The sequence below is a fragment of the Saccostrea cucullata genome, unplaced genomic scaffold, assembly GCF_032062105.1.
Source record: "Saccostrea cucullata isolate Sc308-1 unplaced genomic scaffold, CSIRO_AGI_Scuc_v1 ctg9374, whole genome shotgun sequence".
NCBI classification, from domain to species: Eukaryota; Metazoa; Mollusca; class Bivalvia; order Ostreida; family Ostreidae; genus Saccostrea; species Saccostrea cuccullata.
The window spans coordinates 21,145-35,678 of NW_026919223.1; the positions used below are offsets into that span (position 1 = coordinate 21,145).

Sequence of the window (14,534 nt, forward strand, 5' to 3'; positions counted from 1 at the left end):
GTATACTGCGAATTATTCATAATATTTTAAATATCTTTTTCCCCTTAATTTTTGGGAGAATGTTTGGTTCCAAAATTTATATATGAGACAAATATGTTGCAAATAATTAAGACTTATAATAATAATATGATAATAATAATAATATGCAATATGCGGACCAACTAAATTAAGGAAATCATTTAAATTTCCTAGAATGATTACATGTTGTAGACAGATTGATATACTGTTCATTTTTAAATACAACGTATTAATTAAAATGAATTTCTACGTTCAATACTAAAAGTCATTTTCCGTGACGTTAAAATTTTTGAGTGTTTTTGTTTGTTTTAGTTTGCATAATTTTGTGGACTATGGAGTGTTCAACGAAAATACACAGGACAACGGAATAAATAAGAGGAAATGTCCAGAAAGGTAATTTTAAATTTTAAAAACACTATCAAGGAAATTGAATGTAGATAATTTGTATTAGTAATATTGGCTGTAGAAACATTTTTATTTCCCTGTCATGTTCTATTTGTATCCTGCTTGAGTAACTTCTACCCATCCTAAATTACGAGATCAAAAATATCAAAGTTCGGCACTGAAGTAAGATGAAACGAGGAAATCTTTGATTTTCTTCTATAGAATACAAGGTCACATAAAAAAAAGTTAATATCGAATTTTCACAAGAGGCGTTGGTATTGTCCCTTTCCTTTATAAATTCTCATAGTAGTGTCTGTTGATCTCAAACAGGTGAGGTCTAGCTCAAAACGTCTTCGAGTTGCAGAAGTGGGGGGATGATGCAGTTAAACTATTCTCTAAAAATATAGATATCTATTTTGTGCTTTTATCGAGTACGAGTGAAAAAAAGAGTTTTTATTTTGATTTTTTATCGCCATTTAGTGATATCACCCACTATCGTTGATTTCCCTGGCATATTATACTAACTAGACAGTGATTTCTTATATTTTCATTTCATTGTAAAATAAAATTGTAGATTTAGATTCTAAAAATGTAGAGATAGATTTAAATTGACTCAGATGCCAATTTCAATAGTCCTCTCCCATGGACGTCAAAGGCAGCCGCACGAGATTTACATGCATATTTTGCCTTCTTAGCGGCAGACACATATACATGTTCCGAGATTTGCATACATTTACTCCTTAGCTCCTGACCTTTCGACCTGCCTAATTTACATTCTGTAAGAATTATCAAGAAATTAACTCCGCTAACTTTCAAAGAGTTATCACAGGGAAAAAATTAGAATTGGAAATATATAAAGATAGCAAATCTGATGGCAATAAAATTCATAAAACTACACAATTATTATTGTGCCAATGCAGTTAGCCTAGGTTTTCTTTGATCGATGTAATGTCGCAAAAGTAGAAGTTATGGCTCAGACTGAGTAAAGAAGACATAAAAACTTTACGTTCTTTTTCGGAGTGGGTGGTGGGTTAAAGATATAGTTCAATTATAACCAATTTCGAATCAATGATGAGAAAAACAACAAAACAAACATAGTATGAAACCATCTTATTTATCAAATACCTGATCAGTTAAACTTATATACATGTAAATGGTTCAGCATGTTTATATCTTCCGAATTGTATTTGTAAAATCTTTCCTTCCTTTTATTTCAAATAGGTATTTAACAAGCAGATCAGAGTGCTGGTTCTGATTATTTCCATGGCAGTTTGGGTCTCAGGAAATAATAAAAGGAACAATGGATCCTTCTGTCCAGAAACGCCATGTGTGTGTTGGAATCCAGAAACCGCTGACTGTTCACACAGAAACCTTAGTTCCATTTCCTTTCATCTCCCCTCCAGTATTAAAATCCTAATTCTAACAGGAAACAAGTTTTTAAGTGTATTGGATGATATGTTTATTAATGTAAGTACTCGAAACATTACAAGATTATCGATGGACCATTGTCACATTAAGTCCATTTCCCACGAGCTTTTAAAAATCTTGATCATCTGATTTTTCTGGACTTATCTTACAACAATTTAACATTTAATGATCTTGAAACTGCCATTCGATTTCTTCAAAAGTCACATCTTCAAATATTCAATATTTCAGGAAATGCTTTATACGCTTCGCTCGGACTTCCTATTGATTTGTTCATGTGTGTTTGGCTGCGAGAGTTACGAGAAGTAGTCATGACTGGGGGGTACATACAATTTCCCGAATTTGAATCATTTTCGATGCTGAAAAAACTTGAGAGCTTGGATTTACGTTACAACAGAATCTTTTATATTACATCATACAATCTTTCTAATTTACGCATTTTGAATTTGGCTCACAATGGCATAACAGATATGCCAGATTTTCGTTTTCCTAAATTAAAGGTATTGAACATGACAATGAACAAACTATCAAAAACATATGTACTTAAGGATAGTATGGTCTCTTTGCCCGAACTTGTAAACTTGGATTTATCTCATAATCCAATAATTCGAATTCAAGAACTCTCTTTTTTATGCATTTGATTCTGATTCTCTGGAAAATATTTCTGTTGGTAACATTAAATATTTCAGTACTGGCATTTTTAACAACTGTCTTAAATTGAAATCATTAATTATTTTGAACACGGAATTTTCTGAAATTAATTTCACAAACCTTTTACTGCCATTGGCAAACCTTGAAAGTCTTCGAATATCTTACAAAGATATTAATTTTATTCCTCCTCTACAAAATTTTTCAAGATTGTTAAATCTTGATTTAAGTCATAACAATATATAGATCATTCAGTCAAGTGTGTTCGATAATCTGAAAAGTATTCATAAAATTGTATTAAATAACAATTACTTATCGGCAATAGATTATATGTCGTTCCCTTCTTTCGTTTGGAAGAACAAAGCCATTTTTCTTGATCTATCGTCAAACCCTTTTGATTGTGGTTGTCAAGTAATATGGTTTGTAAACTGGTTAAAAAACAACAAAGTCAAGAAAGAGCAGAAAAATTTCCTGATTTATACAAATGTGTTTCACCTAGTGACAAGCGTGGTCTACTTCTTGCCAATTTTTATGCTTCAGAATGCCACCGTCCAAAGCAGTATTTAATACTTTCATTTACTATTGGTGGGTGCTTATCAATAATGTGCTTTACAGCAATAATTTTAAGAAAACTTCGTAGGGATATTAAATATTACATTCATATTTGCAAACACAAGAAACCGTCAAGATATAAACGCATGTTAGATGACGAATTCCTTTATGATGGGTTTGTTGCCTATAATACAAATGACAGAAAGTGGATTATGTCCGAACTTGTAGAAAACATGGAAAAGAAACATAACTTCAAACTTTGTCTGCACGAAAGAGATATCATTCCTGGAGGAATTTTCGTAGATGACATCCATCTTAGTTCTGTCCAACAATTTTATGAGTGATCAGTGGTGTAGATATGAGACAACTATAGCAAACCACACAGTAGTTGATGGGAGATCTGACAAGGTGCTTATTGTTTTACTAGGAGAAATAAGTTCCCAATACATGACAAATTCTCTGAAGACTCTGATAAAATCCACCGTAAATGAAGAATGGACCGAAAGAGAAAGCGGTAAAAAGTTGTTTTGGACAAATCTTCAAAAGGAAATGCAAAAATGAACTGAATTTCGTTATTCCTTTATTTCATTTATATAAGATTTCTATTTAAAATGGACTACATTGGAATTTATATTAAAAGACACGAAAGAGAAAACAAATGTTGAAACCCATTGTAACTAAACACAGTCAAACGGAACTATACCAGCATAAAATACGAGGGGCGTTCAATAAATAATGTCATTGGGGCTCAGAAAGAAGCAAACGACGCTTTTCAATGATTTAGTCTTCATGATTTTACTTATTAATCTATTTTAATTCAAACACATGTCCGTAACATTTTTTATCCAATTTCTGATTGTTTTTAGAACTCATTTTTGGCAATGACCCTTAGTATACTGGAAAATGGCAGATCCAATGATTTCCTGGACTTGTTTTTTCCTTCTGAAAGGTGTTTTATTCAAGTTTGGAAATACATAGAAACAAGTCAAAAGGTCAAAGATCTGGCAAATATTGTTAATGTGAAAAAACATTAACTTTCTGTTTATCCCGTAAACACCTTTACTCTTTAGGGCATGCGGGTTTAAACGCTGTCATGAAGAAATTCAATGTAGTAGATTCCTGATTCTGGGTCCTTTCTCTGATAAACCTTTCGATTTCTTTGCAAAAAAAAACTGCTTTTTAGACACCTCCAGAAACTGTCTTCCCGAATACGAATTTGAACAATAATACCACTAATATTTAAGAAAATTGCATATAAATCTGTTTTTGTGCTGTTGCATACCTTCGCTCTTGACAGACCTTAGCCGTTTTTATCAAGTATATCTTATGGTAAATTTAGTTTTAATGGTTTTAAGCAATAGATTCATGTTCCAATATCTGTTTGAATATAAAACAAACGTGGATTACTACAATTACTGATATTTTAAAATCATTGTTAAGACTTTTGTACACGCTGTCGTTTTCACTCATTTTTCAAAATACAGGGTGACCTTAGAGTCCAAGCTTAATTACTGTCAAACTTTTCTTAAAAACAGTGTAAACTACTCCCGATATGATGTCTATCAAATTTGCTATGTGTTTTAAAGTCAATCATACAACATCAAATATTATTTGTTGAAATTTGGCAAACAGTACATAAGTTGTTTTAATTTTTGTTGGCAAGGAGTGTACCCATTTTTGATTGCCATTATATAATTTTTTATCTTTGAAATCCACCTGCTAATTTGTCTATAAAACAGGCATCGGTTGCTGTAAATGTCACATATTTCAGTGAATATTTCTTTGGGATTTTTAACAAGTTTTACAGCAGCTTTAATGTAGCTTTTATTTTCACTCTAGTTTACTGATTCTTTACCATTCATTTATAATGCAGTGTCTCGAATAGCCCTTGTTTCCCAGATTCTCACGATAAAACTATGTGATGAAAAGTGGTCACATAAACTGTTATAAATTCATTAAAGATTCAATAATGAGAGAAAGTCAAGCTTTATGTCATATGACTACTATGTTGTATGTCATCGAGCTAATGACATTATTTATTGAACGCCCCTCGTACACTTTCTTCAAGGACAAGAATGCTTCGATCTGAGTTATTTGATAAAAGGTAGACCTACGAATATTCTAGTCTGCAATAAGCTGTTATGAATTTCCATTGCATATAAGATAATTTATTATATTAATAAAATTTTAACCTATTTAGTACATTATTTTGCTATTATTTCCTCTGTACTACTAGTAAATGTTCGAGTTATTGCGCTGGAATGTATACTTTTTATGAGCTATTTTATTTATGTACTGTAATAAATATTCTATAAATCAAGTTTTGAAACAGCCATCGGGGATTCATATCAGCAACTGCGCCCCTTGGATTTCTTATGTTTGTCTTGTGTATATCAACGGCATATTTTTATTATACCCACGCCATCATATGATGCATAATAACCACATCTCAAGCAAAGAATTTAGATTATAGACTATTTTATCATTTACAAAGGAAATAAAGAAAATAAAATTAACATTTCGAGATTAAAAGCTGAATTCGAGGGATGTTTGAAAATTATTGTGACATTTACTTTTATTGCAAAAAGGGAATAAATTCTTGAAAATTCGTACATATTATCAAGAGCAAATTAGACAAATGTACAGTGGAGCCTCATTTATCCGGACGCTTTGGTTCCTAGTTAATTTGTCCGCATATGTGAAGCGTACGGATACCTAAATCACCAAATAAACAAGACAATATAACATTTAAAAATTCCGTCCCGATGAAAAGTCGTCCGGATACTGAAGCATCCGGATATCTGGGGTCCGGATATCTGAAGGTCCACTGTACAAAATTTCCTATAAAATGATGAGGATATTTCGATAATAAAACAACTTATCATGACTTTGCTGTTCTTCAGCAGAAAAAAATAGAAAATTTTTCCCCTGAGTATTGCTATGTATAATAATGATCGCTCATTGTGGTCCCACCCTACCCACTTGAAATTTTACAAATTTGAATCTTCACTGCCCTAGGATGTTTCTATAATAATACGACTGATCGTGGCCAACCATTACTTATCATGCCTTTGCTGTTCTTGTGCAGATTTTTTTTTAAGTTTTCAAGCCAGACATATTTCTATGTGTAACAATTTTAATTTATCCATTGTCTTACATGCAGCAGGAAAAGAATGATGTCAACATTATCCTTCGTGAACGGGAGGCCCGGGCAATCGGAGTTCCTCGGATGACTCGTACCTCGCATATACTGTATACAGGGAAATTTTCGCCCCCGTTTTATTTTCGCCCCATTTCGCCCTCTTCTTGATTGGGCGAATTTAAAACGGGGCAAATTCAAATTACACAGTATAATTTCTTAAATAGAACTATGACTGGGCGAATTTAAATCGGGGCAAAATTGTTTGCAAGTGCAAAAGGGCGAAAATAAAACGGGGCGAAAATAACCCTGTATACAGTAACCTCGGACGTCAATGCATGGTGATCTTCAATCTTGCTGATTCAGTCATGTGATCTTATTTGAATTTTATTCAAATATTATACATGTACTTTTGAAATCCGAGTTACTTTGATGCACGTCCAACACGGTGATCTTTCTTTCAAAGAATACTAACATTTGGTTGTAATAAACACTAGGAATTACACTAATAAAAAACCGTTTTCTAAGAACTTTAGGCAGTGCGAAATATGAAATGAGTGACAAGGCAGTTTCCGGCGGAGAAATGTAGCGATCTGTTGCGTATTCCTCCACCTATCACATCCGAGGTTTGAATGGAGCGTAGCGGAGTCAGCCGAGGATTGCCGATTGAGGCCCGGAGTCGATTCTCCTTCGCAGCGCCACGTCATACCTAAGCCATAGGAAATGACTGTTCTTTCGCCAAGCGCTCGGCACTAGAAGTGAAAGTCACGGGTCTTTCAGATATAACCTTAAAACCTAGTTCCCGTGTCACGGTAGGCGCTGGCACGATAAAGAACCCTCACTGCTCAATGGCCCTGAGTGCCGAGTATAGGTCTAAATTTGTAGCCCTTCATCGGCATATGATGACGTCTCCGTACGAGTGAAAAATTCTCGAGAGGGACGTTGAACAATATACAATCAATCAATCAATCAATCAACGATATCATCACAATAAATATTGCACGACACGTAAAGATGTTTGCAACACATATGAAGACGTTTGAACGCATCACATTCAGAGTTGCACAGCAAGCATATCTAAAATTTAGTTAGCGCTGTAGAGAACATTTGTCCTGACTAAGCAGCCTGATATAATCATAATTATGCGGAAAAAAGTCTAAGTATTTGTTTATTCATTGTTTAATTTTTATTTTCAATTCATCAAGTGTAAGTTCGTTTGATTTTTTTTTTGCCTTCCTTGATTTACCTAGATAACATATGGCTAAAAAGTCATTCAAACAATACAAATTGTGAGGAAAGCCAACACAAAACTCATGAAGTTTTTCCTAAAGATTAAAATACAACAAGAAAGATATAACGAACATATTCTAGCTCAAAGGTCCATTCAAACAATACAATGAAATTCATGGTGATTACGAACAGCATTCAAGCTCAAAAGTCCATCAAGCAATACCAAACAGGAACAGAGCAAACACGGACCTCCAAAACACGAGAGGTGGGATCAGGTGCCATGGAGGAGGGAGCATCCCATGCTTACCGATCACACCCGCCGTGCGCTCTCTGTCACGACCGGGAAGAAAAGGAAAAAAACCCTCGACAACTCAGTGTACAAACAACAGCCCAACAGCAAGCACGAAGAACGCCATTCAGCATTTAAATTCAATATTGAAATCTCTTAGTTGTGTAAAGACAAAAAACGCTTTAAAATGGCAGTAACCCCCATGTCTCTTTATTTGACTTACATACATTGGAGTGTTAAAAACATTGCAATGTTGATATCTAGATCATCCTTACGACACGTGTTATTCACTTTTATTTTAGTGTTTATTTCTCCATGAAATATATTACTTTTAAAAATAAACAACAGGTATAAAAATCCATTTAAATACATTTTTCTATAAGTTTTTTTTATTCTGTATCGTCAAATTTTCACAATATGAAAGTTTTGGACAAAATTTAATCAAACCGGAAGTAATTTAAATGTTCGTTTGATGCTCGCGTCAAATCCAGCTTAAAAGATTGTTATACATGATCCTAAACCACTTCAGAAACATATCAATCAGCACCTTCAGTGGTGTGAAATGGCATCAATTGGTGTTCATGGCAGTCAAGTATCATCTCAAGTAGTCTGAACCATCCATAGAGAGGTACACTTAAGTGACCGACACCAAAGAAGGGTCTAAATGTTGACCAAAAAGCAATTGTTTGATGCACTGGCCTGTCAAATCCCCATATCTGAATCCCGTTGAACATATGGGACTTTTAAAAGGAATATCAACCCCCCCCCCCTTTCATACAATTTCAACGGTTTAGAAAGATCCATGCACTAGGTGTAACAGCAGATAGGTCAACCTCCTTTTAAAAGGGTGCATGGTATCCATGAGAAAAAGGTGCCTTGCAGTTATTAGAGCTAGTAGAGGTCTCATTCAATAGCGATTATTTCATGTGAATTTTCATTTTGAGGGTACATCATGTCCTTGACACTTTGCTTTCAAGTCTGACGAGATATTTCCTGGAAATCTTCACAACATCGAACTGAAAGATGCATTATTAACCATGCATTAAAAAAATATCTATTGTATGCATTTGTTCTTTATAACGTAAAAAATGTTATAGGTGAACACTTAGAAGTTTGGTTCAGTGTACAAGATTATCTACCTTCGCTAGTGAAAAGCTTAGAATCAAATGATCTAAATATTATTTTCTATTCTTTCTTTTAACATTTCACACTTCTACCAAAGTCCATTTCAAAATTTTGTACCTTTCTCGCGATGTGGTTAAATTGATTCCAAAACTGACCCAATTCTTTTTTGTAAGTCGGATTTAGGCGATAGAAAGTCCGAATATTTCCCGAGGTGAGCTGAAATTGATTCCAAACTGGTCCAACCTTTTGTCTCAGGTAAATAAATAGAATTATCTTTAAAGAAAATATTATGAAACATTAATTATTTTAACAATTCTAAATAAAAAAGTGCAAAAATAACGAACAGTGACCGATCTCTCAAAAGCACCAAACAATAAAAATTCGTGAACAGGGCATAAACACAGACCCCTAGAAATACAAGAGCTGGAATCAGGTGTCTAACGTTAGGAGTCCAGCAGGAGTAAGCATCCCCGATTGACTGATGACATCCGCGGTACCACAGCCCGACTCATCCGTACGACCTATACGACCTATCTCAACTAACATTGATCTCCCTGACCTCCATCTTGCCAGACGTCTGCTAGACATAGCCTGTCTTATCGACCTAATCTGGAGGGATTTGTCAGGTAATTCGTCGACCATTACGACATTGGCGTCGCCGGTAGCTGAGGAATCTGCGAAATTACGCTTTTCTTGGTTACCAACTTGCAACAACATAATTTTTTGTGAAATCACCGAGCATCTCACGAACCACGTGTTTGCTAATGTTGATGTTTCACAACTTGATTTGTAACGAATAAATACAAGTTTTTACTTATTATAACCCCATTTTTAAGGATTAAATATAGTCAAAACATTAAATTGTTACAGTAAAGTTGATTAATTTTCATATTTTACGATAAATTCCACCCAAATATTAGGAAAACAAAAGTCACGTGACCTACTTTCCCTAGGCCTCGCTTTTGGTATATACGGCGCGCATTTCGTGCCATATAATTTTCATTGCTTTTGAAATTAATATTATTACTTGAGTATTTTCTTGATTAATTATTTCAAATTCAATTGGAAAAAATAGAGTGATTATCACTGAGATTGTATTCCAAAATTGTGAATTGTGAATTTCATGGCCTCTGGTTTAAAACACGAACCAAATTTAATTGTTTGAAAGTTGATACACAATACTCAGGTGACCTATAAGGCCCGTGGGCCTCTTGTTAAGGATTAATTATAGTCAAAACATTAATTTGTCACAGTAAAGTTGATTAATTTTCATATTTTATAAATTCCACCCAAATTTTAGGAAAACAAAATCACGACCTACTTGACAATACGGCGCGCATTTCGTGCCATATAATATTCATTGCTTTTCAAATTAATATTATTCCTTGAGTATTTTCTTGATTAATTATAGCCCCAATATACACTGTGTAGGTATTGGGGCCACTGGCTCTGCTTTTGCTCTAATCTATCATTCTATTTCCTATTTTATAAACATTTTGAAAATAAAATATTCATAACTGATAATGGCTGCTAGTAAACCAATCAATCTGTACAATGCCTCAGAGACAGACCTGAAATCATTGGAGGGTATCGGACAAGCTAAAGCTAAAAGAATTCTACAGCTTAGGGAAACAAAAGAAGAGTTCGACTTTAATGATGTGGCTGATGTGACCCAGATTGCACTCTCTCAATGGACAGAATGGAGTGAGGCAGGTGTTGTTACCGTCCAGAAGGTTCAGCCAGAGACTTCAGCAAACCAACTGGTACACAAAGCAGAGGATTCAAGTGCTGCGCAACTGCATCTCACCTTACTGGAGATGAACAAAAGCATTCAAATGCTTTGTGATGAAGTCAACTCCTTACGGTCGCAAGTTGTCCTGAAGTCGGATGTTGATTCCATGGGCCAATTGTACAACACACCACCTGTACTGACCAATCAATTTGATATAGAGAAAAGCATCGACAAGTCACTTACTCTTACAGCTGACACAGTTCAAACCCCAGCCAAGCCGTCAGAAACAGGGAAGGAACAGAAGCTAATTATAGACAAATTGACATCTGTCATTCCCCCTTCAGGATACATTTCAGATCCTTTCAAAGGGGCCAAACAAAAAACAAGCACACCCCTGAATGGAAAGTTAGAGAGTGCTGATTTCCAAGATCTAACACCAATTCAGCTGAGCTCTAAGTTTGAACAGGATCTTCACTTCCCATCCAAGAAGAAAGGAAATGGTGAAAAGAAGAGCAATGAAAAATACATATCAACATCTGCTTCTGCTCCTATTACTTCCCAAGATAAACCCAATGTGATGGGGTCTCTGACTCCTAAGGAACAAAGCAGGGGCAGGAAGACCAAAAAGAGTAAACGAAATAGATCGCCATCGTCCAGTTCCTCCTCAGATGATACCATGTCAAAATGGACTCGTACATCAAGGAGCAGATCCAGAAGCAAGAGTCCACAAGTTCAAAAGATGCCCGTATTTAAAGGCACTGAAAGCCCAAATTGGGAATCCTTTATTTACCAATTTGAAAGGGTTGCAGCTCATCGTGGATGGTCCTCCCATAAGAAGGCTTTCCGTCTTCTAGATTGTTTAGGGGATGTGGCTCTGGAATATGCCAGGAAAGTGAACAAGAATGGTGACTATAAAGAGCTGAAACGGCAATTAAAACAGAGATTCAGCAGAAAGGAAGTACCTATTCTAGCTCGTCGCCAGCTCCCCTTTACAAGGCAATTGGAAAATGAAAATGTGGAAGAATTTTCTCAGCGTGTCTACTTCCTAGCATTAGATGGTTATGAGAGCTGTGAAGGGAACATGATTGAGGAAATAGCGATAGAAACCTTCCTACGTGGCTGTCGAGATAAAGAAGCTGCTATGAAAGCAATGGATAGGGAACCAACAACACTCCAGAAAGCAGTAAAGTATGTGAAAACAGCCATTGCGAACCATCGTGCTTTATACGGGACCAGAGGAAGTACCAAAGTAGCCTCCTATTCTCAACGACAAGTTTCATTCTCGAGCAGGGAGGGATCCCCAAGGAATCCTTCTCCTCGTAGGGCTGATACTAAGCTCTCTAAGGAAGACAACAACAATTCTCTGGATAAGCAAATCTCACACCTCACAACTTTAGTTGAGAAATTAACCACAACAGTTCAACAATCCTTTGGCAGAAATAGGAGTAGTTCACCACTACCAAAAGGGCGTTTCCTAGAGAGATCTCGAAGTCCTAGTCAATCACCAGCCAGGGGCCATCACTTCTCGTCTCCAAACAAAAGAGCCAACAATACATCAGATGAAGCGAGAAGCCCAATGAAGGGCGATTTAAACAGAAAAGGGTCAAGCCAGTAGGCCCACACTTGACCCCTGATAAAAGTGGCCTAGGAGACAACGTTGTTACTATCGAAGGACTTTAGGAAAAAGCATCAAACTAAATGTCACCATAGGAGAAAAGCCTATTAATGCAATTGTTGACACAGCTGCTATGATAACCCTTGTCAATGATAAAATAGTGCCAGACAGCCAGATAGCTACATCTGAGTTCATAAAGCTTAAGGGGCTAGGTGCCGAAATAGTGCATGGTAGATTGCTCAAGAACGTTTCTCTCAATATTGGTGATCTTCATGTAACTTGGGACTGCTGTGCGGTATCAATGGATGATGACATGATCCTGGGACTAGACTTTCTGGAAGCCAACCACGGGATCGTCAACATTAAGAAGGGAGTGCTTTTCCTCGAGGGCAGGAAATTTCCTATAAAGTTGATATCCGACCCACCTGAAGGGCACCAAAGCTCTCACGTCCGGATACGGAGGACAGCATGTGTACCGCCTAACACTATTGCCAAAGTATCAGTTCAACTAGATAAACCATTATCAAGTGACTATGTTGTTTCCCCTTTACATCTAAAATGTAATGTTCTTGGATCTCATACCCTTGGAAGCGGCTCTACCACAACTATGAGCTTCATTAACGACTCAAATACATCCGTCAAGATCAAAGAGGGTACTGTGGTTGGGGAAGCTGAGGCTTATGCTGAAATATGCTCAAATGAGAGTGATGCTCTTCTCATTAGGAGGAATCAGAAATATGAATCTGATGATAAATTACCAGAACATCTGACAGATCTGTACGATAGTTCAACTTCTGGACTTAGCGACAAGGAGAATCATCATGTCAAACAGCTGCTAGTGGATTACCAGGACATATTTTCAAAGCATGATTTGGATTTGTGCTGTCTAACCTCAGTTACGCACAGAATAGACACCAAAGATAATCCACCTGTCAAGCATAAGATGAGGAGAACACCACTTGGTTTCCAGGATCAAGAAAAGGCACAACTAGACAAAATGCTAGATGCTGGTGTCATACAACCTTCCAGCTCGAATTGGGCGTCAGCACCAGTGCTCGTGAGAAAAAAAGATGGGTCCATGAGGTGGTGTGTAGACTACCGGGCACTTAATGAAAAAACAGTGAAAGATTGCTATCCACTGCCAATTATTGAGGACTGCTTAGACACACTTCAAGGAACTGAATATTTTGCTACCCTTGATATGGCCTCTGGTTACTACCAAATAATGATAGATGAGGAGGATAGGCACAAGACTGCTTTTATTACTCGTTATGGACTCTTTGAACACACCCGTATGGGGATGGGGCTATGCAATGCTCCTGCCACCTTCCAGAGGGCAATGCAACTAGTGCTTCGGGGTTTAACATGGACTCAAGTCTTGGTCTACCTAGATGATGTAGTAGTACTAGGTCGCAACTTTGAGGACAGTCTTCAAAATCTCAGGAAAGCCTTTGACAGATTCAGGCAATATAATTTGAAGCTTAAGCCTAGAAAGTGTGTATTGTTTAAAAAGGAAGTAGAATTTCTGGGGAAAGTAGTCAGTAGTAAAGGCGTATCAATCGCGCCGTCGAAAACAGAAGCTGTTAGGAACTGGCCCACACCCACTTGTACCACTGAGTTGCTCTCTTTGTTGGGATTTCTAAATTACCATAGAGATCACATCCAGCACTACGCTGATATCTGTGCAATCCTTTATGACTTGGCAAATATGAGGGAAAAATGGACCTGGGACACTGCGCACCAAGAGGCGTTTGAGAAGGCTAAGATGGCTCTATGTTTGTCGTACCCTGACCCTAAAGGACTCTTCATCTTGGACACAGATGCCTCCGATAGGACCATTGGTGCCGTCCTATCACAGGTACAGGAGGGCAAAGAAAAAGTAATTTGTTATGCAAGCCATGTACTCCTAAAGCCTCAACGCAAGTACTGCACGACTAGAAAAGAACTTTTGGCTGTAGTGAAGTTCTGCAGGCACTTTAGACACTACCTACTAGGGCGTCGGTTTCTCTTGCGCACAGATCATAACAGTCTTGTGTGGCTTATGCGATTTAAGCACATAGAGGGACAACTTGCTAGATGGCTAGAAGAACTGGCACAGTACAACATGGAGATTGTCCATAGACCTGGCAAAAAGCATACAAATGCAGATGGAATGAGTCGATTGCAGGACAATATTGCAGAGTGTGACTGTTATAATGCAGGAGCAAACGTTGAAGATCTTCCTTGCGGTGGCTGCCATTATTGCCAGAGAGCACACTTACAATGGGGACGGTTCATTGAGGATGTAGATGACGTAGTGCCTCTATCAAGTCGATCATCTTTGTCTCCAGGACCCGTGCTCAAAGTGAGGACAGTAATGCAACTAGATAAACAGCCT

At 36.8% G+C, this 14,534-nt stretch overlaps 1 protein-coding gene across 1 annotated transcript; it reads left to right on the forward strand.

Moving 5' to 3' along the window:
* The first annotated feature begins 327 nt into the window (after positions 1-327).
* LOC134282717 (immunoglobulin superfamily containing leucine-rich repeat protein-like) lies at positions 328-3,336 on the forward strand. The gene is made up of 3 exons (XM_062765126.1): positions 328-411; positions 1,624-1,956; positions 2,722-3,336. Exons 1-3 carry the CDS (start codon positions 400-402, stop codon positions 3,040-3,042), a joined length of 666 nt encoding a protein of 221 aa, XP_062621110.1. The 5' UTR covers positions 328-399; the 3' UTR covers positions 3,043-3,336.
* The last annotated feature ends 11,198 nt before the right edge of the window (positions 3,337-14,534 follow it).